This window comes from Triturus cristatus, chromosome 9 (assembly GCF_964204655.1).
Source record: "Triturus cristatus chromosome 9, aTriCri1.1, whole genome shotgun sequence".
Taxonomy (NCBI): domain Eukaryota; kingdom Metazoa; phylum Chordata; class Amphibia; order Caudata; family Salamandridae; genus Triturus; species Triturus cristatus.
In genome coordinates, this window is record NC_140592.1 from 699,172,865 (window position 1) to 699,199,273 (window position 26,409).

The following is a 26,409-nucleotide window of genomic DNA, read 5'->3' on the forward strand; positions in this document are numbered from 1 at the left end:
AGAAACATAATTTGATACAATTTGCTTATGTCCACCACATTCTTGTCAACCTTTCATGTTCTCATTCATGCATTATTGCTGTATTCTAACTTATGTGAGGGTTGCTTTAACATATATTCCACATCTGTAATGTTTATTCTTCAGGTTAACATAATACCCTTAGAGGAATCCCATTTTTTTTACTAATTTGCTCTGTCCCTGTCTGTATTCGTGTTTTACCCTATTGGGCTCCCTCCAAATGATATTGCAACAAAAAAGTGTGCGTTTAATATATCCTGCCCCATCTCCTCTTGGTTTCTGTATGCTGCATATGGTAAAGGGAGGGAACCAACCTATAAGTGATTCCCTTCATCTCTTAAAAATCGGTTTTTGTATGTAGTGTTTACGACGTAGATGTGTCTTTTCATATCACCATCAACAACAGATTTCACTATTCACATTTTGAGTATAATAAAGGCCTACGCAGTGACCACAAGGTGACGTGTTGTGCAATAGAAAACCTGTCTTCTAATTACATACTAACTGAAAGTTACCATAAGTAATGAGTCACAGTGTTTTGATCCCAGAAAGATGAGAGGCCAAGTAAGCCCTGTTCAGATTTTAGTTGGTAGCTTATTTGCTGAACACGTTACAGCAGCCATTGCTTCACCATTTTCCTTCCGGCCTCCTTCTCTCTTCTGTTAGCACTGCAAAAATACTGGCTATTTGTTTATGTTTTGAGGTTATGACTTGGACATAAATTGATGCTTGGATAAGAATGCCTGTAAAATTCCCACCATTGTTTTTTAACATGGCAAATCCGTCTTTGAATATTTTTATTATCATGTAATTAGTTTACACAACTTTAAAATACTTTTTAAGAGTTTTGAACTTGTATTTGCTATTTTGTCAGCTAGCAATTATGGCAAACCTAACCACACGACACAGGATGCTTTACTCCCATCCAAGATGAACAACAGAAGAGGAGCGCCCAATGGTAGTAGGGCAAAGTGGTAGGTGGTGGGCCGGGCTGCCGGGGGCCCTCTCCATGTGCTTTGTAGGGGGCCCCCTCAAGTTTCGTTACGCCACAGATGCCAATAGACCCGATTCCGGCGGGAGACTCGGGTTATGAAGCCCAAAATGGCTTAATTTTGGCTGTCTCCTCCCTTAAGTTGCCTCTACTTCAATGGAAGGCAATGGGGGGAACACATTCTCCCGATTCTGTTTTTTTAGACCCCCCCCCCCCTCTATGCTCTTCTAAAATGTTGCCTGAATGCCTTTGAGACTGCAATGCTTTATTTTTGCCTACCAGGGACGCTGTGCGCAGGTTCTCGGACTTCAGTCCCCGGAGGGTTTCCGACATCAGCTGCCAGCTCTGCCGCCGTCTGGGCCAGGAAGACCACGTAAAGGCGGCGCTGCGCACGTGCCGCTCGTTCGTCGACGTCAACAGTTCCCTGGACGAACTCTCTGCCGTAGAGGTGCGGATCCTGAGCATCACCGGCTACTATGGACGCCAGGCTCCCAGGCCCTGGGGCTCCTCTGGACAGGAAAGTGGTAAGTGCAACGAGGAAGGGAAAATACCGGGGACCAGTATGGAAAGAGCGCACGCTTGGAAACCCCCTACTGATTGAATGTTGCACACATATCATTGCTTAATATGTAACAAAATTAATCAATAAGGGCAGGGGCCGAACGCTTTCCTTAGGAGCCCATCTACGGCCCTGTCAAATGCCACAGTTTCCGAATTCCAAGGGTGACTACTCTTGCTTCCACCAAATGGCTCTGTGTTTCCATCCTATCTCTTTATCTTACTCTTGCAGTTTCTTTTCCATGCTCCAGTCTTACTATGTCACTGTTTTCCTATCTTTCTCCTTCTCTCAGACTCCATTTGGGGTGCCACTGCAGGTGCGTCGTGAACACAACCCCTCCCCCTTTCAATGGATGAATTAGTAGGTGGATGAATGATGATGTAATTGGATGAGTGGGTGAACGGATGAGTGAATGATAGATGAATAGACTGGTGAAAGGATGGCAGAGAAAAGGGAAGAAGGATGGATAGGTGGATGGACAGGTGAACGGATGTCAGAGTAATGGGATGGATGGATGAGTGGGGGAAAAGATGAGTGAATGGATGGCAGAGGGGATTGATGATGGGTGGATGACAGGATGGGTGATAGAGTGGATGGATGGCTGGATGGCAGAGTGAATTGATGGATGGCGGAGCGAATGGATAGGTGGCAAAGTGTATAGATAGATGGCAAAGTGACTGCTGGATGACAAAATGAATGAATGATAAGATAGCAGAGTGGATGGATTGATGGATACATGGCAGAGTGGATGGATAGCAGAATGGATGGATGGTATACTGTATGGATGAAGATGGATGGATGGATGGACGAGAGAATTGATGGATTGCAGAATGGATGGTTGGATGGCAAAGTGAATTGATGCTTGGCAGAGTGGATGAATGGAAGAGTGGATACATGGATGGTTGCATATTAGAGTGGATGGCCTGACAAATGAATGGCAGAGTGGATGGATGGTAGAATGGATGGATGAAGGATTGATGGATGAGTGAGTGATGACAGAATGGATGGGATGGCAGAGTGAATGGATGGCAGAATGGATGGGTGTATGGCAGAGTAGATTGATGGATAGAAGAGTGAATGAATGGATGGACGACAGACTGGGTGGGTTGATGGATGAATGGCAGAGTGAATGGATGATAGAATGGATGGATGGCAGAGTTGAAGAATGGATGGATGAATATCAGAATGGATGGGTGAATGGCACTGGATGGATGGTTGGCAGAGTGGGTGGGTGGATGGATGGCACATTGGATAGATATAAGAGACAAGGACACTGTTCTGTGGAGGGTTCAGGCCACTTGCTTCACTCAGCGGCATCAGTGCTTTAGTTCAAAGTGGGGGTTATTTTAATTTTCTGGCTATTTCCTTGTGCAACAAGGCAGGCAAGGGCCCTTGGCACCAACCTTGGGGGTTGCAGTCATTTGACATAGTTATCCTGGTGCCCGTCCTGCTATGACTCCACAAAGAGGACCAAGTGCATCCCCTTCTACACTTACCTCTCAGGGTAGTGAGAGTGAACGGTCTCAGGCTTATCATGGAGGTAGTGTGGATTGCTCGAACTCACTGATCAACAAGCAACCAACAGATACAATGACTTCAGCACCCAGTCTGTGCTATGCTTTTTAAGAACAATAAAGTACTTTTACTTACACACCTATAATAAATACTTAACAATACAACTTAGTATACAGCATAGTGACCCTGGGTACGATCCTCCCTTGTGGTACTACATCCACCACGTTTCCTGTGCTAGTCTAACCTTAGTTACCTCTCTTAGTTTGATCTCCCTCAAGTAGAAAAACCATGAATCACAGTCATGTGCCATCTTAAGTTTCCCCCATAAATCAAATGCACACTCAGTTCATGGTTTTCTCAGTTCTTACCCCCGTTGGTGTAGCAGTTAGTCAACAATCTTTACCTCTCTTCTTCAGAGTGGGTTGGGCTGCTCCTCTGCATTCCTCTAGATAGGGGCTGTGATGAGCAAATTGACACAAGCCCTGTCTCAATTCACCTGCCCCCCCCCCCCCCCCCCCCGGCTTAGGCCTGTGACCCAGCGAGCCCGGGTCAGGTGTTGTCCCAGCTGCTATGGCTCTCTTGGGTTGGATGTGGATTGCGGATCAGAGCGGACAGTTGCAGCCGTGATCTGGCCGGTAGAAAATGCAGCCCTGATCAGGCCAAGGTGATGATCACTGTAGATGCAACCCTAACTGGGCTGATGGCAGTTGCAGCTCTAGTTGATCCAAAATGATGTTCAAGGTAGAGGCAGCTCCAAGAGGGCTGAAGACAGTTGCAGCCCCAATCAGGCCATTGTGATGATCACAGCAGATGCAGCCCAAGGCACAGGTACGTGCAGGCGTTCTCGCCAGGAACCAGTAGTGATAAAACAAAGAGACCCTCTGCACCTCGGTTCACTCCTACATCACTCTTGCAGACAGTTCTCTCTGGTTGTCCCTCAGACAATGGGACATACTGGGCTTCTCTCCTGGCCAGTCTCTCCTCCTGTAGGGCTAGGCAGACTCTTTCCCTCTCTCAGCAGGGAGGTAAGCTTCTAGGCTCTTCAGGCAGATCCTCAGCTGTTCTAACAGAAAGTGTGGATTCCAGGTGATATACCCTTGCTTCTGGGAGAGTGCCTTTCAGGCAGACACCAGCCCTGGTTGCACAGTAGTCCTTTAAGTACTCTGCAGAGCACTTCCTTCCCTGGTTACGAAGGACTTGGTATTTTAACCAAGTGGGGCAATTTGGTCCCACTTTTAATAAACATTTTCCAGACTGAGGATGTTGATCTACTGCCTGAAACTGCAGAACCAGTTTGGGGTGGTTTTCCATTAAAGTGTCCTCCCCAAGACGCTCTCCAGGCACAGCCTTTTTGTTTAGATTGATGCTTTTCACTGCAGGTAGCAATGGGCAGTCTCAGACAGGAGCACCCAAAACACAAGCACAATGAAGTGTGAGGTTTCTGAGCCTGACTATCATCAGCCCAACTGAAGCAGTACTGCAACCGGGACAAATAAAAGGATAGGCCCTACAGAGAAACTTTCTCAACTTCAACAACAGAAACTGTAGTCCCACACTTCAGACATCCCATTTACTAAATACCAGTGTCTAGGAAGAACTAATCAGCAGCTCCTTCTTAATGAAAGGTCTCACTGATTTTCTACAGGTAACCGTATCTCCATCCTCCTCACTTCAGTGTCCGAATCTCCTCCCTCTAGCCATAGGAATGCAGACCATGCACTTCAACTGTCTGGGAGATCATTCTTCACCCTCTGTCTATTGGTATGCCAGGGACATCCAAAATGCATCCCACTGGCTTCAGTATGCAGGCTCTGTCATAGACATAGACCCCTGTATATACATGTATGTTCTGGTCATACTATTGATCCTTTCAAAACATGGCATGATAAAACCACCACTTTATACACGATACCAAGATAGGGTCAGTAGTCCGCTGCCCACAGTAAGGGCACGCTTGGTGTGCCTTCCAGATCACTGAACAGGTCCAGGGCGTGAGAAAGTCAGCAACAGGCCCAGACCTCTGTGCACATGTTTGATTAGTGTGATGCTAGAGCCAAATCAGAATTCAGGATAATAGGTACCCGCGCCAAGGTAGGAGAACACATTGGTGTAGCATCACGAGACATTCCTGTCCTAGAACCTTCCTTTCCTGCCTTTTTCTCCCTTGTTCAGAGTCAAAGTCTGATGATAAAAAAATAAGCTGCAATCTCCAAAAAATTATGTTCTTCACATCTCTAAAGGCAGGTTATCTGCTAGCGGTTGACTGACTCCGTTGCTCCAGCGGACTCTTTAATGCATGATAAATCCATTAAGACAGCCCATTTCTCCCAGGTCGCCTTTACAGCCGTAGATCCCCCGGGGATAACCTGGATGCTTCCCTGGAGATCATTTCAATTCCTTGTGCAGGCTGGCTGATGATTGTAGACACTGGTAGGGCATCCATTATTTTTTTCTTTACTTTCTTGCTTTAGTATTTGTTTCAGCTTCTGCAGACATTGTACTTTTTAGGTCTCACTATTAGGTGCACACTCCTTGTGTGACTTGTGTTTGTTCACTCACGAACATGCACTTCTTGCATCTTCTTTGCTCGCAGTTTTGGGAAAAACTGTTGATATTTCTACATTGTAGTTGAAGGTGATCTCCAGACACCCCTAATGAGGCAATACATCCTGATCTGTGCTTTATATTCATATATTACCAGTCGCACATAGATCCTCGATAATTATTGTGTTTACACTCATTTTTCAAATGCCCGTGTGCACTTAACTCTTGTAGTCCTGATGATGACCTTCCAAATAATTCCTTAAGGTTAAAACTTTACGGGTTCACATACTGTCAAATCAGGGTATGGTGACATTCTATATAAAAAAACACACAAGAAAGCCCTCGGGTCTAAACTGCTAAACAAGAGAAGAGACAACACATCCAGAAATACTCTCTTGAGCCCTTGGGGGAGTCCCTTTTTCAGGATGAAATCCCACACCCACCATAGGTGGCATGCTTCATCATTGGGATTCTCCCCGTGATGGGAAAACCTAGTCCTGCCATGGGCTACAAACCCCTCACTAAGAGGGAGGAGCTCAGGGATGTTTTATTCCTTAATTTTAGGGTATACTAAATCCTGCAATGAGAAGAACTTAACTCGGTTAGGTGGAGGGCGCAGCGCAAAAAGTATGTAAATCGTGAGGAAAGTGATTATTAAAAGTAGCTACCAGGTACAAAATCTGACTTTATTAACACTTCCTGGGGCCAGGGTTAAAACCAGAGCAATGGCAGGGGTAGCTTATACCTGCAAGTAGTTGACGAAAAAAGGAAATGGTCTGCATGTTTCAGCCTATAGACCCTAAAGAGGTGTCGCAGCTTTCATCAGGACCTATAACTGCTACTGCTATTTATAATAACTTATATATAGTTATTATTAATGTGAACAAAATGTGAAGAAAGAAAAGGTATAAAGATAAGGTGTACACCACCAGTGATCCTTATTTCTTCATGGATGATTCACTGGTCGTACCCGTAATTTACAGATAGATAACCACACCTTAACCTGTCATGCAGCTCAGGGAGGGGGCACCGCTCTCGCAGTTGGTACTCCGGGCGCCGTGTGCTGCAACCGCATGCATGTTAATTGAATGGGGAGCCAACCCTCGCTGGTCTTAAAACCTTTTCTCCTCTGACACTCCCTTCCCTTTGTTGTGTATAGACATAATATCTATGACATTCCAAACATTGGCTGCCTTTTTATGCTGTAATTTAGTGATCAATTGTACATTCTTATTAATTCACAGTTTGATCTTTTCCACTGTGTCACAACACACAAGCACACTCTAATCAATGATAGGTGAGAAATACATAATGTGTTATTGCTCTTAATAAAATCCTCTTATTTGGAAATTAACTGTTATTGTGTTCTGTCACATTAACTGATCTCTGGGTAATTGCTTTGGCCTTTCAATGTGGGAATGTACCCAAGAAAGTCCTTTTTCAACCATTGTACCTATAAATAGGATACCAATGAGAGGCTCAAATTTGACCTGTTCGGTAGCCTTTGTATTTTGGAACTAAATATGAAACTAAGATCCAATATATCTATCCCTTCACAACAACAACGAGGACACGTAGGAAATGAAGACCCAACATGTCTCCTTTCTTCGCAACAACATAGAGTACAGGGAAAAACACCCAAACACACATCAGACTAAGAGAGCGCTCCACCTCAATTTCTTGGACCAACAGAATCACTAGACATTGGATCTCTAAGCCAGACAACATTATACGCCAGTCTGATGGATTAGCGTAATGACCAGTTACAGAACCTAAAATAATACATAAACTGGAGCCACACAAGGCCTTTAACTCCAACAACAACCCCAGTTACAATAGCATGTGTGGATAGATCGGTTGTGTTGTCTTCCCATAAGAAAGAGAGAGATGTCATGTTGGAGATGTGTTGCGCTTCTGTAACGAGGGTTGCGATGACATATAAAGCGGGTGGAACAGTAAGGCCCTTCAACAAGGTCCACAGGCAGGAACCTGGACACCTCTTTCTACCCCAGGGTCTCAACAGGAAGTCTAGGTAGGAGCACGTAATTCCTAAGCATGGCAGCACAGGGGCAGCATCTCTAGGGATAACGTCCCGCAGAACTAGAAGATTTGGTAATTAAGAGGGATTATACAACACACAGAGGTCATTATAATATGGAGATATGATGGTCATTTACCTCCAAGTCCAGATATGAGGACGCGTCAGCAACGAAAGGTGGAGCGCATAGATACAGGGTTATAGGTTGGCCATGGAGAGTTGAAGGGAGTTAAAACACTGCACATGCAATAAATAGGGTACTTTCATTAAAAAAATGGCAAAAGGGAGGAAACAATAATCCGAAAAGAAACAAGAAAAGCAGAAGTGGTTAGGTGAACATAACGAGAAGGTCTGGAGGGTAAAACAAGTAAAAAGAGATAGGAAGAAGGCAGAAGGAGGGGGAGGGACAGATGCAGCTGAGGCGAACATGCATTATTAGCAAAGGCAATAGTAGCGTAGGCTGCCAGCTCTTTGGCTTTGTCAATGCTTGTGTTACTTCGTAGGCATATTTGCATAACGTTATTGTTGGGGAGCAGCCAGACCCTTGACAATATAAAAAAATGGGGGAAAAAAATATATTTGGGCCTCAAAAAGCACACGTTGCCATAGTTTGCGCTGCCACTGAAGGGAACTGCTTTGTGTGTGATGTGCTCCTTGTATAAGGGCAGAATGCCATTACTTTACTCACTCTTAAGTTAGCCAATGGCTGAAGTGGGCTGGTCCATTGCCCTTTGCTGCTGAGCTTCAGGTGCGGCGGGTCACTCAGGGTCTCAGGGTCTCAGACCCAGCAGTAATTACAAACTGTAATTGAAACAGACCCCTGTTAGGCGCTTTGTTCATGACATTAAACTTACAAGCAAAATCACTGATCGATTTGTGAGCAATAACATCAAATCATTAAGGTCATCCATGTCATGTAATTCCTGTTTGCATTTCACATGTTTTCCTTAAACTTGCATTCCCTAAGAGTGTTTACTTTTTCCAGGATGTTGTGTTTTCTGTATTTTTCTCGTGTTTCACATTACTCTTGAATAGTGCATACCATTAACTCAGTCTACTCTAGGTGTGTGTTTAAGTTCAGGTTGTGAGTGCTCGTAATAGGCCACAGTTGACAGCTCTGAAGTTGTGGCTGAAGGCACGATGTGTTTCTCATCAGTGGATCATAAATGAGATCAGAATACATGCTCATCCAATTCTTGGCCTCTCTGAAGATCGCACAGAGCATTGGTCACTTGTGTTAATTGTAATTTTGATTCTATTCCAAAGTGTGTGAAGGAGGTACAGAGCTATCAAACTATTGACAGGTTGAAAGTAAAAGCAGTGCTTACAGATGAGTAGGTTAACTGTGTGTGTAGAAGTGGGGTGAACTGTAGGAGGTGCAAGGAAATACGTGCAGACAGTGAAAAGGGGGTGCTGAAGAAATGAGGTGTGACATAGGTAGATAGAGGATTTCAGAAAGATGCTGGGTGAAAAGAGGCATATGTGTCTCAGAGAGACATATGCCAATCCGGATTCCGAAGTAACCACAGCACAGAGACCACCCTACTCGCCGCCACAGAGGACATCCGTACCATCGTGGACCAAGGCCACTCTGCAGCCCTCATCCTACTCGACCTATCAGAGGCCTTCGACACCGTCTTCTACCACACACTAGTCGCCAGACTACACGACGCAGGTATACAAGGAACAGCCCTGGACTGGATCCGATCATTCCTCACCATAAGAAGCCAAAGGATCAGACTCCCACCCTTCCTCTCCGACCCTATGAAAATTACCTGCGGAGTCCCACAGGGTACATCACTGAGCCCCACCCTCTTTAATATCTACATGGCCCCCCTCGCAGCCATCATCTGACAACACGATCTCAACATCGTATCCTACGCTGACGACACCCAGCTCATCCTCTCCCTCATCAAAGACCCCATAACTGCGAAACTCAACTTCCAGAAAGGAATGCAAGACGTTGTAGTCTGGATTACCAACAGCTGCCTGAAGCTCAACGCCGAGAAGACAGAAGTCCTCGTCCTCAGTACCACCCCTTCTGCATGGGACAGCACCTGGTGGCCGACCTGCCCTCAGAAGCCCACCTACTCCCTCAGACCACGCCAAGAACCTCAGCATCATATTCGACTCATCACTCACCATGAACCGACAGGTCAACGCTGTCACCTCCAGCTGCTTCAACACCTTCCGCATCCTCCGCAAAACCTTCAAGTGGATACCCCCTGAGTCAAGGAAGACAGTCACCCACGCACTCATCACCAACAGACTGGACTATGGAAACGCACTGTACTCCGACATCAACAAGTCCCTACTCCGCAAACTCCAGACAATACAGAACACCGCCGCCAGACTCGTCCTCGACATCCCCCGACATGAACACATCAGCCAACACCTACGAAGTCTCCACTGGCTCCCGTTTGGAGAAAAGAGTCACGTTCAAAATCCTCACTCATGCCTACAAATGCCTACACAACAACGGACCCAAATACCTCAACGACAGAATCAACTTCCACGTACCCAAAAGAAACCTCCGATCTTCCAACCTCGCACTGGCCGAAACCCTGCACATGCACAGATCCAGAGCAGGTGGAAGATCCTTCTCTCACATTGCAGCCAAGACCTGGAACGAGCTACCGGCAGACATCAGACGCACCCCCTACCTGAACAACTTCACGAAGAACCTTAAGACCTGGCTCTTCAGCTAAACAGATCTGCGCTCCCCCCCCCCCGCACCCCCACCTCAGCACCTTGAGACCCTCACGGGTGTGTAGCGCGCTTACAATTCCCTGATTGATTGATTGAGAGAGACTGCAGAGGAAAGTGGGGTAAAGAGAAGAAAGGGAGTGATTGAGACACTCCGAAGACTATTACCATTTCGACACACCTTAACAATTTTAATTCAGTCTTAAATGTTCAGAATCAAACCACTTTCAATTCTAAATGTTCAAGATAAATTCTATATTGTTTTTTTAATTCATATTGGTTTTGATTATTGGCAAAGCAAATAGGTTTGCCTTTTTTTAGGTGCATGTCTGTTACTGTGTGATATAGCTGAATGAAATACAGAATCTCACTGGGAGGTACCAAAATACTGATCAGGTGGTACACTATGGGAAAGGAAGGATTTTAATTTATGTTTTTTACGTCATGCACTTAAGCAAGCCACGCCTCTGGGAAAGGATTCCAAGTTATGCTTTTTAGGCTACACCCCTTTTGGAGGATCACCCCCATTTTTTTCACTCCAAGAGAAGCTCTGTCTTGCTGTATGCTGCAGTAGGTGAAAATGTGAATGGCACAACAACAGAGCAGTAAATGAAGGAGCTGGATGAAGCCCCTCTATAAGTAGGAATATTAGAATATAATTTTAATAAAACTCAAAAGGTCTTGGCTAATGCTAGACCTTAAAAACAAGGGAATGGGTTCAATGGCCCGTCATCCCCTTTAGGAAGGGGAAAAAAAGAGGAGATTAATACAGTGGGAGAGAGGATGTAGAAATATAAAAGTTAAGGAAGGATCTCTGTGATCCTTTCAGAATAAAACAACTTGCTGAATGCAATTTTAAATTAAAAGCCAGTCAATAAGTTAGATTAAAAAACATGGTGAAAGACATTTACCTTGGAAATTTCGAGGAGGTAAGTTAGGTGACATGGATGTTCAAATGTGGCATTCAAGCAGTTTGATTTTTCAGAGATCCCAGCTAAGGAACCATGGTTGAAGTGCGCTGTATTATTCCAGGCACAGTACTGTAGCATACAACCAGGTCGAGAACAGAGGGGTTGGTTGGGGAGATAATGAAATGCAATTAAGAATGACAAGCCTTATCACCTCTTGACACAAGCTACATTCAGGCACGTGCCTAATACTCAGAGACCATGTTGCCTCACATACTGTCATCTTATCACCAGGGCTGGACTGGCCTTAGCGGGCATCGGGCATCTGCCCAGGAGGCTGGAAGGGTCAGGCCAGTTTTTGAGTGGTGGGGGCGGTTTTTGAGCGGTGCTGCAATATCGGCCCCAGTAACAAAAGCAGCAGTGTTGGGGGCCGATTTTAAGCAGGGTGCTGAGGTTGTTGGTAGCTGGTGCACCACGAAGAAGGAGGCCACCTGAAAAACACACTGCGCAAGGGGGCTTTAAGGTAAGTCTGAGGGGTACCACTCAAGGGAGCAGGTTGCAACAGCCTAAGGGCCATGGGAGTACAGTTGGTCGATACCCAGGTCAGGCGGTCTGGGTGCAGAGCAGATAGGTCAGCCGGGCGGCGTGCATCAAAATGTCAAGAGCAGGCAGCTTGGAGAGGCGATTCTGGTACAGCTGGGCAACTCACAAAGTGGATCTCAGGGGTCTCAATGTCCCTTGATAGGTGCTTGCTTTCTGGGCAGTCGGAGTCCTGATTGGACTCTTCGTCTTGGTGAATGCTGCAGAGGGTTTGGTATCCTGGGTATTGGCGGGGCATGGCTCCGGTCGGTCCTGGTGTCTCCAAACTTGGTCGGGAGAAAGATCTGACCCTTCGAAACGGGTGTACCACTTTTGGTTTGAGACCTGCATCAGAGTCGCTGGAGAGCAACACGTTGGGAAACCAGATTCTGCAGGTTCAGTGTCTGCGGACTGAAGGGGAGTAATACCTCTACTCCAAGAGAGTTATTTTGTAATTTCTCAAAGGATGGAGGTGCTGTGGGGTTCTTGGGGATCTCACAGTTGCAGCACGAGACAGCACACCATGATTGTCAAGTCCTTAGAGCAGCAGGCAGGGTTTGGTGCCAATTTTCTGCAGAAGGGCCTCAGTCCTCAGGTCAGCAGCTCTTCTTTGACCCTTTTCTTCCCTATATCTATCAAGTCTAAAGTTCAGGGTCCGGGAATGCTACCCACATACTAAATTTAGGGGTGTTAAATGGGGTGACAGGTAGTAGCCAATGGTCTACCTTCCTTTTGGGTGTCTAGACCGTGTAAGTGACCACTTCCTGTGGGAAGGGGCACTTCCCTGACCCTAATTGGCTAATTTCCTTTCAAACCAAGATAGTGGGAAATGAAAAGTGGGCTCCACATCACCTGCCCCACCTTAGGGGTGGTGCTGGCTGAATGGGGACCCACTTCCTAATTTAACTAATTTTCCCGCCTGTCCCAAATGTGGAGCAGGATGGGCGGTTGACATCCACCACTATCTGGAGATGCCTGGGCCACATTTCAAAGGTGGCATTGCCTTTGAAGCCTCCCACCTTGGATTTCCATTCTGGCCTGGAGGAGGTGTGAAGCACCTCTGCCCAGAGCAGGCTTCCTCTTAGAGTGCAGACTCTCACCCCATGAGGTCAGAAACATGCCTGGAGGTGGCAGGTTAGCTAAGGCTAGTCCGAGACCACACCTGTGTTTGGTAGATTTTCAGGGGACCCGCTGTTTGTTGCCTCTCTTCTTTGTTGCAAAAAATTGTATCTAGTGTGGTAAATGTGCAGCTGGCCATTGCGGTGGGCAACATTATTTCATCTGATTTAGTGACTACTCCAGGTGGTGCGGCTAGAAGCGCCTAGGCTGCCTTTTCGTTAAATTAATAACTCCAACACTGGCATCAGTGAAGATTTAATAAGATGAGATGTTTGGTACCAAACATCTTCGGGGATAGTGAAGCCATCATGGAGATAGGAAAGCCGTAATGACAAGTATCCAGCCCATGCACTCTCTATGGCTTCCCTGTAAACTTAGAATATCCAAGAATGGCTCAGCTATTTCAAGGTCATATCTGCTCACACAAATATGTCCACACATGGGATATAGTTCACCCTGCCTTAGAGCTATATGACCTGCAGTAGAGGTGACTTACCTGTACCTCATGTAGTGTATTGGGGCATGGCACTTAGAGCTGTGTGCCATGCCGACTCTTCGGTTTTCTCTGCACCAAAACACGCACCCTGCAATGCCAGTGTGCATGGTCTTGGTGATGGGTCTCTGGGGTGGCACAACTAGTGCTACAGCCCATTAGGACCTTCTTCAGTAATAATGCCCTAGGTAAGAAGGATACCATTTACTAGAGACTTACAGGGGTTCCTGAAGTTGTGTCAATCGTGGTACAGTTTTAGGAAAGAGATCTGCATCGGGAACCTCGTTATCAGGGACCCAGTGCACATTAAATTCGAAATCACATCATACACCAGGCAAAAAGTGGGGGGCAATTATGTTAAAAGATGCACTTTCCTCCAGGCTGGGAGAAGAAGCACAGACAAGAGAGAGCGAGTGCAATACAGGGGTGCCAGAGACGCAAACAAGGGTAACAGCTACGTAGGGAGAAGTAAACGAGGAAGAGAGCAACACAGAGTGCAGGGGTAATGGGGTAAGAAGTTCACGAGAGAGAGGAACACGTATGTGAAAGCAATAAGGACCATGGCGCAAGTATTTTAGGGACAGCACAGCAGAGAGAAAGATGGGAAACTCATGCACTCTAATGGAATGCTTAGCCAAAAAGAAAAACAACAGTTCCCTAAAGTGAACAGTTTGAAGGACACAAGTCTGACAATCAAGGAGATGGTAAAAAGGTTATGCTCCTGGGAGAGAAAAACACAACATGGACAAGCCGGCACAAGGAAAGACATCAAATAAGAAGCAAATGAGAGTGACAATAAAGCCAAACAATGGTAGGCAATGGGTGGCCGTTAGCCCATGTATGTTCTTGGTCAGCCCACAATAGGTCTTTTGCAACTAGCTGTCTGTTCGCCGAGACCTAAAACTGGCCCGTACGTGCTGACTGATTTTCACATCACGCCAAGAGACAGTTTGTGGGAAATTCTGTGCAAATCCAACATGACAGTGCTCCCAAAAAGTGATTGGGACATTGGGGCTGTCAGCACCATTGAGTGTCTGAACCGATGAAATTTCAAGAAGCGTCACTTTTTTACACATCTCTTGGGGCCATATGTATCAAAAACGAGTTTTGTGATTCTCTAATTGCGTTTTTTTGCGAATCGCAATTAGAGAATTTCAAAATGCAATGTATGTAGGATTTGTTAAAAATTTTGCAAATCCTACATATTCCCTATTTGCGAATCACAAATTGAGATTCGCAAATAAGGAATACCTTCCCATTCATTCCTATGGGTTAGGAGGCCCATAGGAATGAATGGGAAGACATTCTCAATTTGCGATTCCCAATTTGAGAATCGCAAATTGAAAATGCAATTTCAAGGTTGAAATGGTGCCAAAAGGACACCCTGTTGCACCCCTGAAATAGACATGTTGCACCCCTGAAATAGACGTGTGCACATTTTGAGCACATACATGACCTAAGGGCATGTATGTGCGACATATGGCACTTTTAAAAAATCAAAAAAGTGCTTTTTAAAGAAAACTGCAAATTACCACCAACTTGAAGTTGGTGGTAATTTGCGATTCCTTACGACCAAATCGCACTTTTTTGTGCTTCTTACATTGCATTTAAGGAATCGCAATTTGAGATTCCGTAAATGCATTCGCAAAATAGGGAATCGCTAATATTGCGATTCCTTATTTTGCGAGTGGGTTTTTGTGTGATACATTGCACACTACTAAATTGCGATCGCAAACACTGAAATTCTGTTTATTTCAGCATTTGCCATCGCAATTTAGCTTCATACATATGGCCCTGGAGCACATAGCAAACCCAGCGGTGGCTTCAGCACTCTCAAGGCCACAGTCACACATTCAAATGAGGGGCGGGTCACATCTTCCACCCTTTTCCAGGGAAGTCTCGTTACCATATTTCTCCAAATCAGGCTGGTATAGGTGTTCAGCAACTGAAACTTACATTTTCCCTGAAGATCAACACTTTAATTTGCCATACTATCAAAGAAAAAAAATGGGTGATTTGTTGAGTGAATGGAGTCCCAAATATACAACTTCCTTCCGTTTCTTTTCAGAAATATGCTTTTTTTTGGGACTAAATGCCTCACAGATCTCAGGCTTCTTAACCCACTGAGCTTTCTTCCCACCTATCCTGAGATAAACCTGCGGCTGCTCAGAGGGCAGGGGATTAGGCGCCGTTCATCCGTTCTTACGATAAACCTTCAGGGGCTTACAGGTGTCATGAAAATTAAATAGGGTCGTAGCTGGGACGAACAGAGACTGAGATGTCAGCTTTAGGTTGTTCTTCAAGCTCAAGGAACGTCGACCGCCATGAAGAAGTTTTCGTCGAAGGTGGTCCCCTTAACTGCCTGCGACTCGCCGGTCCTCTCCCTCACATCCTCTGAAGCAGGTAAGCCATGGTGGCAGGTGACGAACAGCGCTAACCATTACAGGATGTGATGAAAACGGAAAACATAATCTGGGGGTCGAGGTGTGGAAGCAGAAAGGCGTGGAGTCACCAGGGTGGAGTCACGAGGTGCGGTGTCTGCCAAGGAACATGTATATTTATTTTTTAAGAACTTTGCCCTATACAAATAGCTAAAAATGGCAAATGTGACAGCAAAACTGTGCTGGTTTACTTCATTGGCCACAAGCAGACTGCACTATAAAGTACTTTATGGGGTTAACAAACCTACTGCAGTGACCCTCGTTTGCACAGCAATTTCCAGAGTATTATACTAGCAGCATAACTCTGGTGGTTAATGCACTTGCTGGTGAGATCTGTGTGCGGTCTAGACATCGTAAAACAGCATGGAGGATTAGTGTACCCGTTGCCAGCACAACGTGTAACAAGCAGGTCACTGATGTATATTTTATGTTGATAGCTCAGTGGGTGACTGCTTTTGTCGCAGAGACCCTTGTGTTTTCTGCAGGTCATACATTGTAATACAGCACTGCGGGTTATGAGCCAGCATCAAAGAGCTACATGCATATTGCAAGGCATAAGTTCCAAACCTTATGTTTTTTTTCTCAATCTTTCGTTATTCTAAGTTGCAAAAACGGGTCAAGTTGTCTAGAATAAAGACTTATTAATAAAGACACCCCAATCCCTGCGTTCTGTAAACCCCATGCATGTTTTAAACCCTGACTCTCTGTGTTCTCTTTTACAAAGTGTTCTTAGCATGTAATGCTTACCACATGGATAACTTGCGACTCCTACATCATGTAACCCACATCGTCTCATGTAACCTTTCCTGTGTTTTGACTTTTACCTGTGTGATTTATTACCTCTGTATAATGTTTGTGTGATGTAAAGCATCTGCCATTTTACATAGAAGGGAGTAGAATGTAAACGAAATTAAAAAAGAAAAATAAATGAGTAAATATAGCATCTATGGTTATTATTATAATTCCTTACACAGCCAAAAACTTCTGACATTCTTACAACACATGCCTTTCTCTTATATACTGGGGTTGAACAAATTCGAAAACCTTCCTCCAAAATCATTGTTTATCCATTAAGCACTTTTGAAGTGACAAAAATCAAAGCGCCTTTGTTTTTGCCCATGGCATTGCCTTCATCGTATTCGTAACTAGCTCGCTCCCAGCCAGGACGAGCCTCGAACAAAAGGAGTGTCGATGGCCCTTTAATTGAAGCATTTGAATTGGACCCAGATGCACGGTAAATTACGAAACCTCTCTCACCCCCTTCTCAGAAAGGAAAGTGGACAAAGTGCAGCACAGCGGATTGTGTCCTGGTATATTACACTGGGGCGAAGTCAGTTTATTTCGTTGTGGCCGGCTAGGTCCAACTCCGTCATGGCAACCAGATCTAGGATCCAGCTGGATCCCCTCATTACCGTACCTGATTATGAGGAAAACATGAGGATCCACCCTGTATCTTTTTGCTACTCAGACTGCAAGCACAGGTCGTTTACAGATTGGAACAGGAGCTGGGGTAATATAACAACTGTGTAGCAGGTGCAGTGGCACCGCGACCGATTGCTCATTGGGGCTCGCCACATCCAAATTATGGCTGTCTTTAATTACCCCATCAAAGGGTGTTGGAGCCTATTTGGTGGATGGAATGCAGAACAAATCAAAACATTCACCCCCCAGCAAGAGATCTGGGTTAAATCCATCATTCTTTTGCTCACCATGCCACCCCAGTTTAGATCTGGCCATATGCAAATCAGTCTTGACCCTGTGCCTCATGGGAACAGTCCAGCCCGAACTGCCAAGCCAGGTTCTCCCTGGACCGGAAACAAGCATCCTAGGACCGGTTTCGGGGTTTCCCCCCTCTTCAGCCAGGATAGCTTGATTCCAGTGGCATGGAGCGCACGGGACTCACGTCTGAGCATACCCGTCCCATTCGGGGTGACAAATGCAAAAGGACCTATTGATGGACGGAATGCAGAACAAATCAAAACATTCACCCCCAGTCAAGAGATCTGGGTTAAATCCATCATTCTTTTGCTCACCCTGCCACCCCAGTTTAGACCTGGCCATATGCAAATTAGTCTTGACCCTGTGCCTCATGGGAACAGTCCAGCCCGAACTGCCAAGCCAGGTTTTATATTATGGTCCAAGCAGGGCACAAGTTGGGAGTGGATGCAGGTGGACGGAGTCCCCCTTATTTTTAGAGAGTGGGCGCCAACCCCTTAAGCTTGTGGCTAAGGAAGGCTGGGAAGTGTTTGAGTGTCACCTAGTGAACCGTCACGTTATCTGGTTGTGTTTTCTTACCGGTTCTTGCATCACATATACTTGGGATGACACCTCAGGGCGTTTTCATCCTAATGGCAGCCTCCTCTCACTGTGGGAATTTCTCAGCAGGCTATTATCTTGGGCGCTATTAACATCCCCCTAATAACCTTTCCCTGGATTATAAAGATGCCAGTGCAAGAAGGAAGCAGTAAGTGGTCAACTGTTTAAAACAACATACACCCAGCAAATGTTATTCTGTAAAGCCAGTGTGAAATGTAATTCCAGAGTGCCACACGTTCGTTTAAATATGTTTTCGCCTTCAGCTATTTCTAAACGGAGTTATATATTTATATTCAGTGAAAAAACCATAGGTTTCACACACGTTATAGTTAGCTGGACATTTTACTCGTAAAAAACCAGTGAAATTGCCCCGTTATAGTTAGTTCAGCTAACTATAACTCGCGCGCCCGCAATGCACTGCTGATGACGTCACATATTACATCACTCATGACATGGTCAGTGACATCACTCATGACATCACTGATGACATCTCAAATGACATCACTGATGACATCATCCAGTGAATGTGTGTTTTTCTGAAAATTAAATATGTTTTATACATGTATATCTCAAGGTCGATGGAAGAATAAATGGGTATATAAGTGTCTAAATGGATGATTTGTTTTTGAAAAATTGATTGTGTAACTGACTGATTAAGTGTATCATAGTGAATACATGACTTAGTGAGTAATGTTTAAACATATAAATATCTGTGACAGTCTCTCACTTTGTGTATAAGTGGCTGCATGGGTTGGTGAGTAGCTACATGGGTGTCTATATAGGTTATTAGTTGTTTTTTTGAGTATCAGTCTGAGTGTCTGCATGGTTCGGTGGGGGGTATTACGTAGTGCATAGGTGCATGAATGAGTGACTCACTGTTTGTATGTGTTGAACACAGCATGTCTGCAGGACTGTATGGGTGGATGAGTGTGTGTATGGGTGTGTTAGTGAGTGAATGACTGTCTCAATAGTGTCTTCAGGAGTAACTACATATGTTTTAAACTAGTATATGTGACTATTGTTGTATATAAGTGAGTATATGTGAGAGGGAGAGATTGAAAGAGTTCCTGTATGAATAAGTATGTGTTTCTATAAGTGATTGTTTAAAAGACTAAGTATGTGTAAGTTTCTGTAGAAGCAAGTGTGGTGGTGTGTGTATAACTGTATATGCAGGTGAATGCATGTTTGATTCTTTGTTAGCATGAGTGACTATGTGTGTGAGTAACTCTATGGATGAGTGGCATAATGTAACAGGATGTGTAGGTGTATGAGTACATATGATGAGTGAGTACATGTATGAGTGACTGTATAGGACTGTTGGTGAATGAGTGGATGTGTATGTGGATCTTAGAATTACTGAAGAGGTTGTTGTAACTGTTATTGGTATGTCCTTTTTTTTTGAAAATTTTAGTCTCTATTTTTGAATGTGTGTGTCAAAGGTTATATTAGGGTGAGAGGAGGTCTGCCACTTTATCACAAGGATGATGTCATCAGTGATGTCATGAGTGATGTCATTTGAGATGTCATCAGTGATGTCATGAGTGATGTCACTGACCATGTCATGAGTGATGTAATATGTGACGTCATCAGCAGTGCATTGCGGGCGCGCGAGTTATAGTTAGCTGAACTAACTATAACGGGGCAATTTCACTGGTTTTTTACGAGTAAAATGTCCAGCTAACTATAACGTGTGTGAAACCTATGGTTTTTTCACTGAATTTCTAAGGTTTTTTAAATGCTAATTCCTAACTATAACGTGTGTGAAACCTATGGTTTTTTCAGTGAATTTGCAAGGTTTTTTAAATGCTAATTCCTAACTATAACGTGTGTGAAACCTATGGTTTTTTCAGTGAATTTGCAAGGTTTTTTAAATGCTAATTCCTAACTATAACGTGTGTGAAACCCATGGTTTTTACAGTGAATTTGCAAGGTTTTTTAAATGCTAATCTCTAAATATTTCGTTTTTGAAACCTATGTTTTTTTCTGAGAATTTGTATGGTAAGTTATGTATTTTTAATTAAAGATATTTTTTTTATTTAAATAAAATTACTTTATATTCATTTATATATTATCTGTATTTTTTTATAAATTATTTTTTTAAATAATTCAATTTGGATATTTATTTTTTATAATTTTTTAAATTCTTTAATGTCCTCTTTTTTTTTTTATTTTTAATTTCTTGGGGTGCGCGCTCTGAGCGCGCTCCTAGTACTATTTCGTATGTTTTTTATGAATTCCGGCGTACGTTATTTACGTACGCAAATATACTTGTTGGTGCGCGCTGGGAGCGCGCACCCAGTACGTATGCGTATGTACGTACGCATGCGTACGTACGTACGCATGCGTCCTACGCCCTCGACGCGGTTTACTTCCGCATACGCTAAAATTACGCGCAATAACGGTCGCGTATACGCGTGTTAAACGTATGCGCGCTAGGTGCGCGTATATGACGTATGCACCTGCGCGTTTACGCGTTCGTGCATACGTCATCACGGGGTGCGCGCTCGGAGCTTGCGCAGTGCGCGCACCTCGGGTTTATACATAATAAAACAACATTTCTTATTGGTTATCATTACTTTCAGTTTCTAATTGTTTCAATACCACACCCAATCCCCTCATGGCAAGTCATGTGATCAAGAATCATCACTTTTGATTGGTTTGAAGTACTTTCTGTTCCAGATTCTTCCCAAACCACACCTACTCCCCTCATTATTAGTTCTGATTCCTTTGGAGAAGGAGCTATTCTGTTGTTGAGAGACAATGGCTGAACAGCAACCTACTTCAGACAGTGAGCAGGACACTCTTGAGAGGCAGAGGAACAGGAAGCAGAAAGACAGCTTTATATGGCAGTTTTTCACTTTTCCCAAGAATGAGAAAAAGGTAAATGCACCAAAAGTTACTTGTTTACTTTGTGGCAAAGTCTTATCTCGTGGGAATCCTAATAAGAAATATTCTTTTAGCATTCACACTATGTTAAGACATGTTGACAAAATGCACCCAGTATCTTTTCGTCGAGCTTCTGAAGAAAACTCTTCACCTGCTCAGCCGACGACATCAGCAGCAGCTCAGCCGAGCACATCTTCGGCAGCTCAGGGGAGCACTTCAGCTGCGGTGGTGCCTTCACCTGTTTCTTTACCTCTTGTTGGTCCACCTTGTTTGGCGAGGTTGTCTACACGGTGCACTGATTGCGGTTCACTTATTTCTGTGGGGGAGACCAGTCTTGATCTCCTTCAGAGAAAATTTGATGCACATTCATGCACTAGGCCATAGATTTTTTTTTCATTTTTTGCGTTTTTCTCTTCCTGTTTCCCTCCATTAACTCAAGGGCTCTTTTAAGAGCCACTTATAAACTTAACCAAAAATTTTTTTTTTTTTTAATTTTTTTTTAAAATTTTTTTGAGGTGCGCGCACCCTGCGCGCACCCAAGTTTTTTTTTTTTTTTTTTTTTTTTTTTTGAGAGACTCCCCCTTTTTCCTACTAATGCAACTGTGAAATCACCAGAGCAAAATGCAACAAATCTCTTCCTGTAATTCCTATTTGCACACAGAGTCATGTTTTCACATTAGTCACAAAACGAAAAATCTTTGCCAATTTGAATGCACACTTACTGCTCTTTTTTGTTGGCAAGTGAAAATCACTTTTACAGACTGACACATTATGAATCCACTTTTCACATTTTTTTAAATGCACATGTCCAGACTGCATTTTCAGACCACAAACCATGTGTATGCTGGGTGACTGCCTACACTCCAGCAAGGGCAACCAGCCTTAGTGATGCTGAATGTATTTGTATTACAGACTGAAACCTCAAAACCCCACAGCACATTATCAGAGCCAGGACCTTTGTTCTCTACACCTCTCTCCACTCAGCAGAACCAGATAATGGCAATCTTTCCCTCTATTGTTCCACACATATAGATGTTAATTTCAAATCACACTGCTTCCCCCTTTTTTACAAATGTAATCACACATTTCTATTGCTTGAAAACCAACCCTTTTCCAAAAGTACCCTTCCCCCAACTTGACTTCTGCCTAGTACCCTTCCCCCAACTTGACTTCTGCCTGCTACCATGGCAACAGCTCATGGAACACTGCTGTGTGGAGTTAGGTCAGAAGTTCGCCACACAATGTTTCAATTCCACAGAGCAAGAGTGCTTGACTTTTCAAACCTTACAGCAAATCCATAGTACTGTTCTTTGGTAACACATTTTTCTGAACCAATACAAAACATGCTTCTATTAATTTACACATACAGCCTAGTTTTTAGTGTAGAATGGTATGAAACAGCCAATCAGTTCTTTTTTTTTTATAAAAAATATGTATGCCTCCCATTCCCAAACTGTCTTTCATTTCTTTTTACCATTCTACTGAATTACACCTCCTGAGTGCATCCAGATCTCCTTTGAAGATGTTCACAGTGTGGATTGTAGGACACAGCTATGTCTTCTGGAGTGAAAAATTTGCAGAGAAAAGAGGTATGGTGAGAGACCTTGCTTTGCCAAATGTAGACATCAAGTGGATTGGTCAGAGAGGGTTAAAGTGGCACCAATTAATGCCTTTGGTGAAAACCTTTCTACATCTCCCACAGCCTAACCTTATTATTGTGCACTGTGGTGGTAATGATCTAGGCACTTTAACTGGGGTAGGTTTGGAAATGCTTATTAAGGACACCTTTGTGCAATTGATGTCGCTTTTTCCTCAATCTGCCTTTGTATATTCTAACATATGCCAAAGGCAAAAGTGGAACTGGTCCAACCAATTTTGTCCGCAGATTGACAAAGCAAGGAAGCACGTCAACAAATCTGTTTCTGCTTTCCTCCGTGACTATGGTATGGGTTCCATTTACCACAACAACTTGCGTTACGACATGCAAGACATTTATAGAGGAGATGGTGTGCACTTCAATGATGAAGGGAACAGAGTCTTCCTCTTGAACCTCAGACTCTGCGTCGGTACTTACTTGTAGGTACCGAAAAACAAACAATAAACACAAGGGCTCTTTTTAGAGCCACCTTATATCTAAACACTTAAATGCAATTTTTTTAAAAAAAAATTTTTTTTTTTTTTTTTCCGGGTGCGCGCAGGGTGCGCGCACTCGGCGATATTTTTTTTCAAAATATTATTCTTTTTTTTTGCCCTACAAGGTCCTACTTTGACCCCCTTACAATGCCTACTGGGTCTATTTCTTCCCACTCTTCCCCCTTTTCAAGTGCTCCCCCTTTGTTTATCACCCCCTCTTTATGCAATAGACAAAATGGCGGCCGCCGCTTCCTGACTTCCACCGATTCGAATGTTTACTAAGATCTAACAACCAATCAGAATTGCGCTCGCGCACGGCAAGGTGCGCGCACCCAGCGCGCACTCTGCGCGCATACAGATATATATATTGATTCAAAGGCTATTTTCTCAGAATCTACTGAACAGATTTACACCAAACCTACAAAAGGCACTTCCTTGACCTAGGGACTACCTCTCTGCCAAATTTTGAGTAATTCTGTTCAGCCGTTCGGGCTGTAGCTCGTTCTAAAGGTCCTATGGAAAAATGCATGGGAAAAACGCGTTTTGGGACCCCCCTTTTATCTCAGCCCCCGCTTGACGGATCCCCCCGAGACTTTCAGGATAGGAGCGGAGCGTAGCGCCCCACCTATTTTGAGAAATTCGCGAGGATTCGTCGACCGGCGCCAAAGTTATTCAAAATAGAATGTTGAGGTTTTCCTATGGAAACGTGGTCCTAACTATAACTACCTACTGGCGACCGCCAGTAGGTAATATAGAAATCATATATGTGACTTATAAAAAAGTCGTTTGTGTGTGACTGCATTATTTGTTTATGTAAGGCGCATATGTTTTGGGGTTCAGGAGGCAAGTTCAGAGCACAGGCCTCATGTACCATGTCACATTTTTAAACGTGTCCCAAATAATTTGTTTTGATGTCATGTCATCCTCGTTACCAACTTCATTAGCTCTAAATATATGTAACAACAGTAGGAGTGTGTAGCTTCACACTCAATATCTGTATCCCTCAATTTTGTTTGTATGTCAAGTATACACAGTAGCCAATTTTTTCATCTAGACTACTATTTAATGTTGAGAGATGCATAGAATATGCTTTAAATTTATCTTCACATATTGTTTAAAACAAGGATGGTTTGTGTTCAGACATGAAGTTAATGTAACTGTTGACTTAGATACGGGTTCAAACATGGTGTACATATATTTACATTCTTGTAAATACAGTATCTCACGTTTGGCTGTGAAGTGGGCAACTCCCCTTTTCATGAGGGATATTACTGAGATGTGGCATCACTTCCGGTGCCGTCACTTCTTGCTACGTCACTGTATGCGATGTCATTACATATGTTATTTAGCCACCAACACTTTAGGACTTGTAGGTTGGGCCCAGGGCACCCTTGCTAAACCACTGAATAGGTGGGTCATTTGACTCCACCTGAACATTCTAAAATGTGGTCCTGTCGGGAGTGTGTGTGAGAAGGAAAGTATGAACCCCCTAACAGAGCTGGCAAGCCAGCAAATTTAGAGAGAACCGAACAAGAGCCGAACTAGCAGTCAGGCTTGGCTCTAACAGGGAAAGCAAGAACCGAGGGGCCGACTCACAGAACTAATCTGAGATAAAATCCTAAACTTACTACTTTTGGTATTCACAGAAGGCATTTAGTAGTAGTAAAGTTAGGACTCCTAACTTTACTACTACTAAATGCCTTTTGTGAATACCGAATGTCGTAAAGTTAGGATTTTGTCTCAGTTTAGAAGTAGTAAAGTTAGGAGTCCTAACTTTACTACTACTAAATGCCTTCTGTGAATACCAAAAGTAGTAAGTTTAGGATTTTATCTCAGATTAGTTCTGTGAATCGGCCCCCGAGTCATTAAAAGATTTGACATGTAGATGACACAGAAAAGGCCATGTAAAGTATGACAATTTCTTCCAATCAAAAACAGGATATTTCTTGAACTCTTGTGTTTTACTTCCATACATTAGACTTAGTGCATTAGTATCTGCTAAAAGTACTGTTTTTTAAACATGAACGTTTCTTCACTTTAAAAGCTGATGGCACTGTCTTTGGTGAACCAAGCAATGTCAGTATGCCGTGGGCACTGTACATAAAACTAATGTTGTTAATGGGGGTGTAGAAACATTATTGTCTAATAAAAATCAGTTTTCTTTTTATATCGCGCACATGCAGTACTGATCTAAGGCTCGCTCAGATTAGATGCTCAATTAAAACGAGGCCTAGTGAAGTGACGCAATTTACATAGGACTTCACAAATTAGTTAGGTGGAAGCCGTGATTTGACCTCAGATTTCCTGGTTACACATTGTGCAAGTCAGCCACTGGATTAATATCTCATGAGCTCTACCTTTTACCACCAAGGGGCAATGCTCTATGCTAATTTATTTCATGACCTAAATTGGTGTACTATGCTCAATAAATACAAGTACCCCATGTCAATTAAATCTGACACTATATATGAAAAAATAGCACAATGTCTTTTTTGGAAAAAATAAAAAGCTAAACATAAGGGAAGACAGGAGACTATGAAAATATTACTGCTTCCCATAACTTAAAGAGTAGAGAAGGAGTGGGTCAGTAACTTAGTGACAGCAATTACACCAGGTAGCAAAACAAAGAGGACTCCAACTTCCATATGGGTCTGCAGTGAGACACTAGGTCTTGCACTTGTCAGAGTTAGAGCTATTGGCGTTGTAAATGACAATGTCTTTTATCAATGTGTTTTGCTTTGGAGTGTAGTGGATGTATGAACAGAGAGACAGCTGAAGCAGTACCTAGAGGAGTTAAAATGAGTAATGACTACTGGGACCAGAGAAGCAGCTGCAGCACTGTCTAGAGAACTACTTGGAATGAGGAATTGTCGATGGGAACAGAGAAGCAGGTAGCAGCACTGTGTAGAGGACTTAGAATGAGAAATTGCTGATAGGACCAAATATGCAGATGCAGCACTGCCTAGAGGACTTAGACAGAGGAATTAACACTGGGACCAGAGAAGCAGCTAGCAGCACTGCGTAGAATGGGGGAGTTACTGACGGGACCAGAGAATCAGCTAGTAGTACTGTCTAGAGGACTTAAAATGAGGAATTACCAACTTGACCAGAGAAGCAGCTTGCAGCACTGCCTAGAGGACTAAGAATGAGGAATTATCACTGG

General features: G+C 43.8%; 1 protein-coding gene across 1 annotated transcript in view; it reads left to right on the plus strand.

The window, feature by feature from the left end:
* Window positions 1–26,409, plus strand: part of LOC146798533 (solute carrier family 35 member F3-like) — a 131,022-nt gene that overhangs the window by 17,742 nt on the left and 86,871 nt on the right. Inside the window, exon 2 of the mRNA XM_085627983.1 lies at window positions 1,292–1,533. Within this exon, the coding sequence (XP_085484109.1) occupies window positions 1,292–1,533 (242 nt within the window). The remainder of the gene's footprint in view (window positions 1–1,291; window positions 1,534–26,409) is intronic.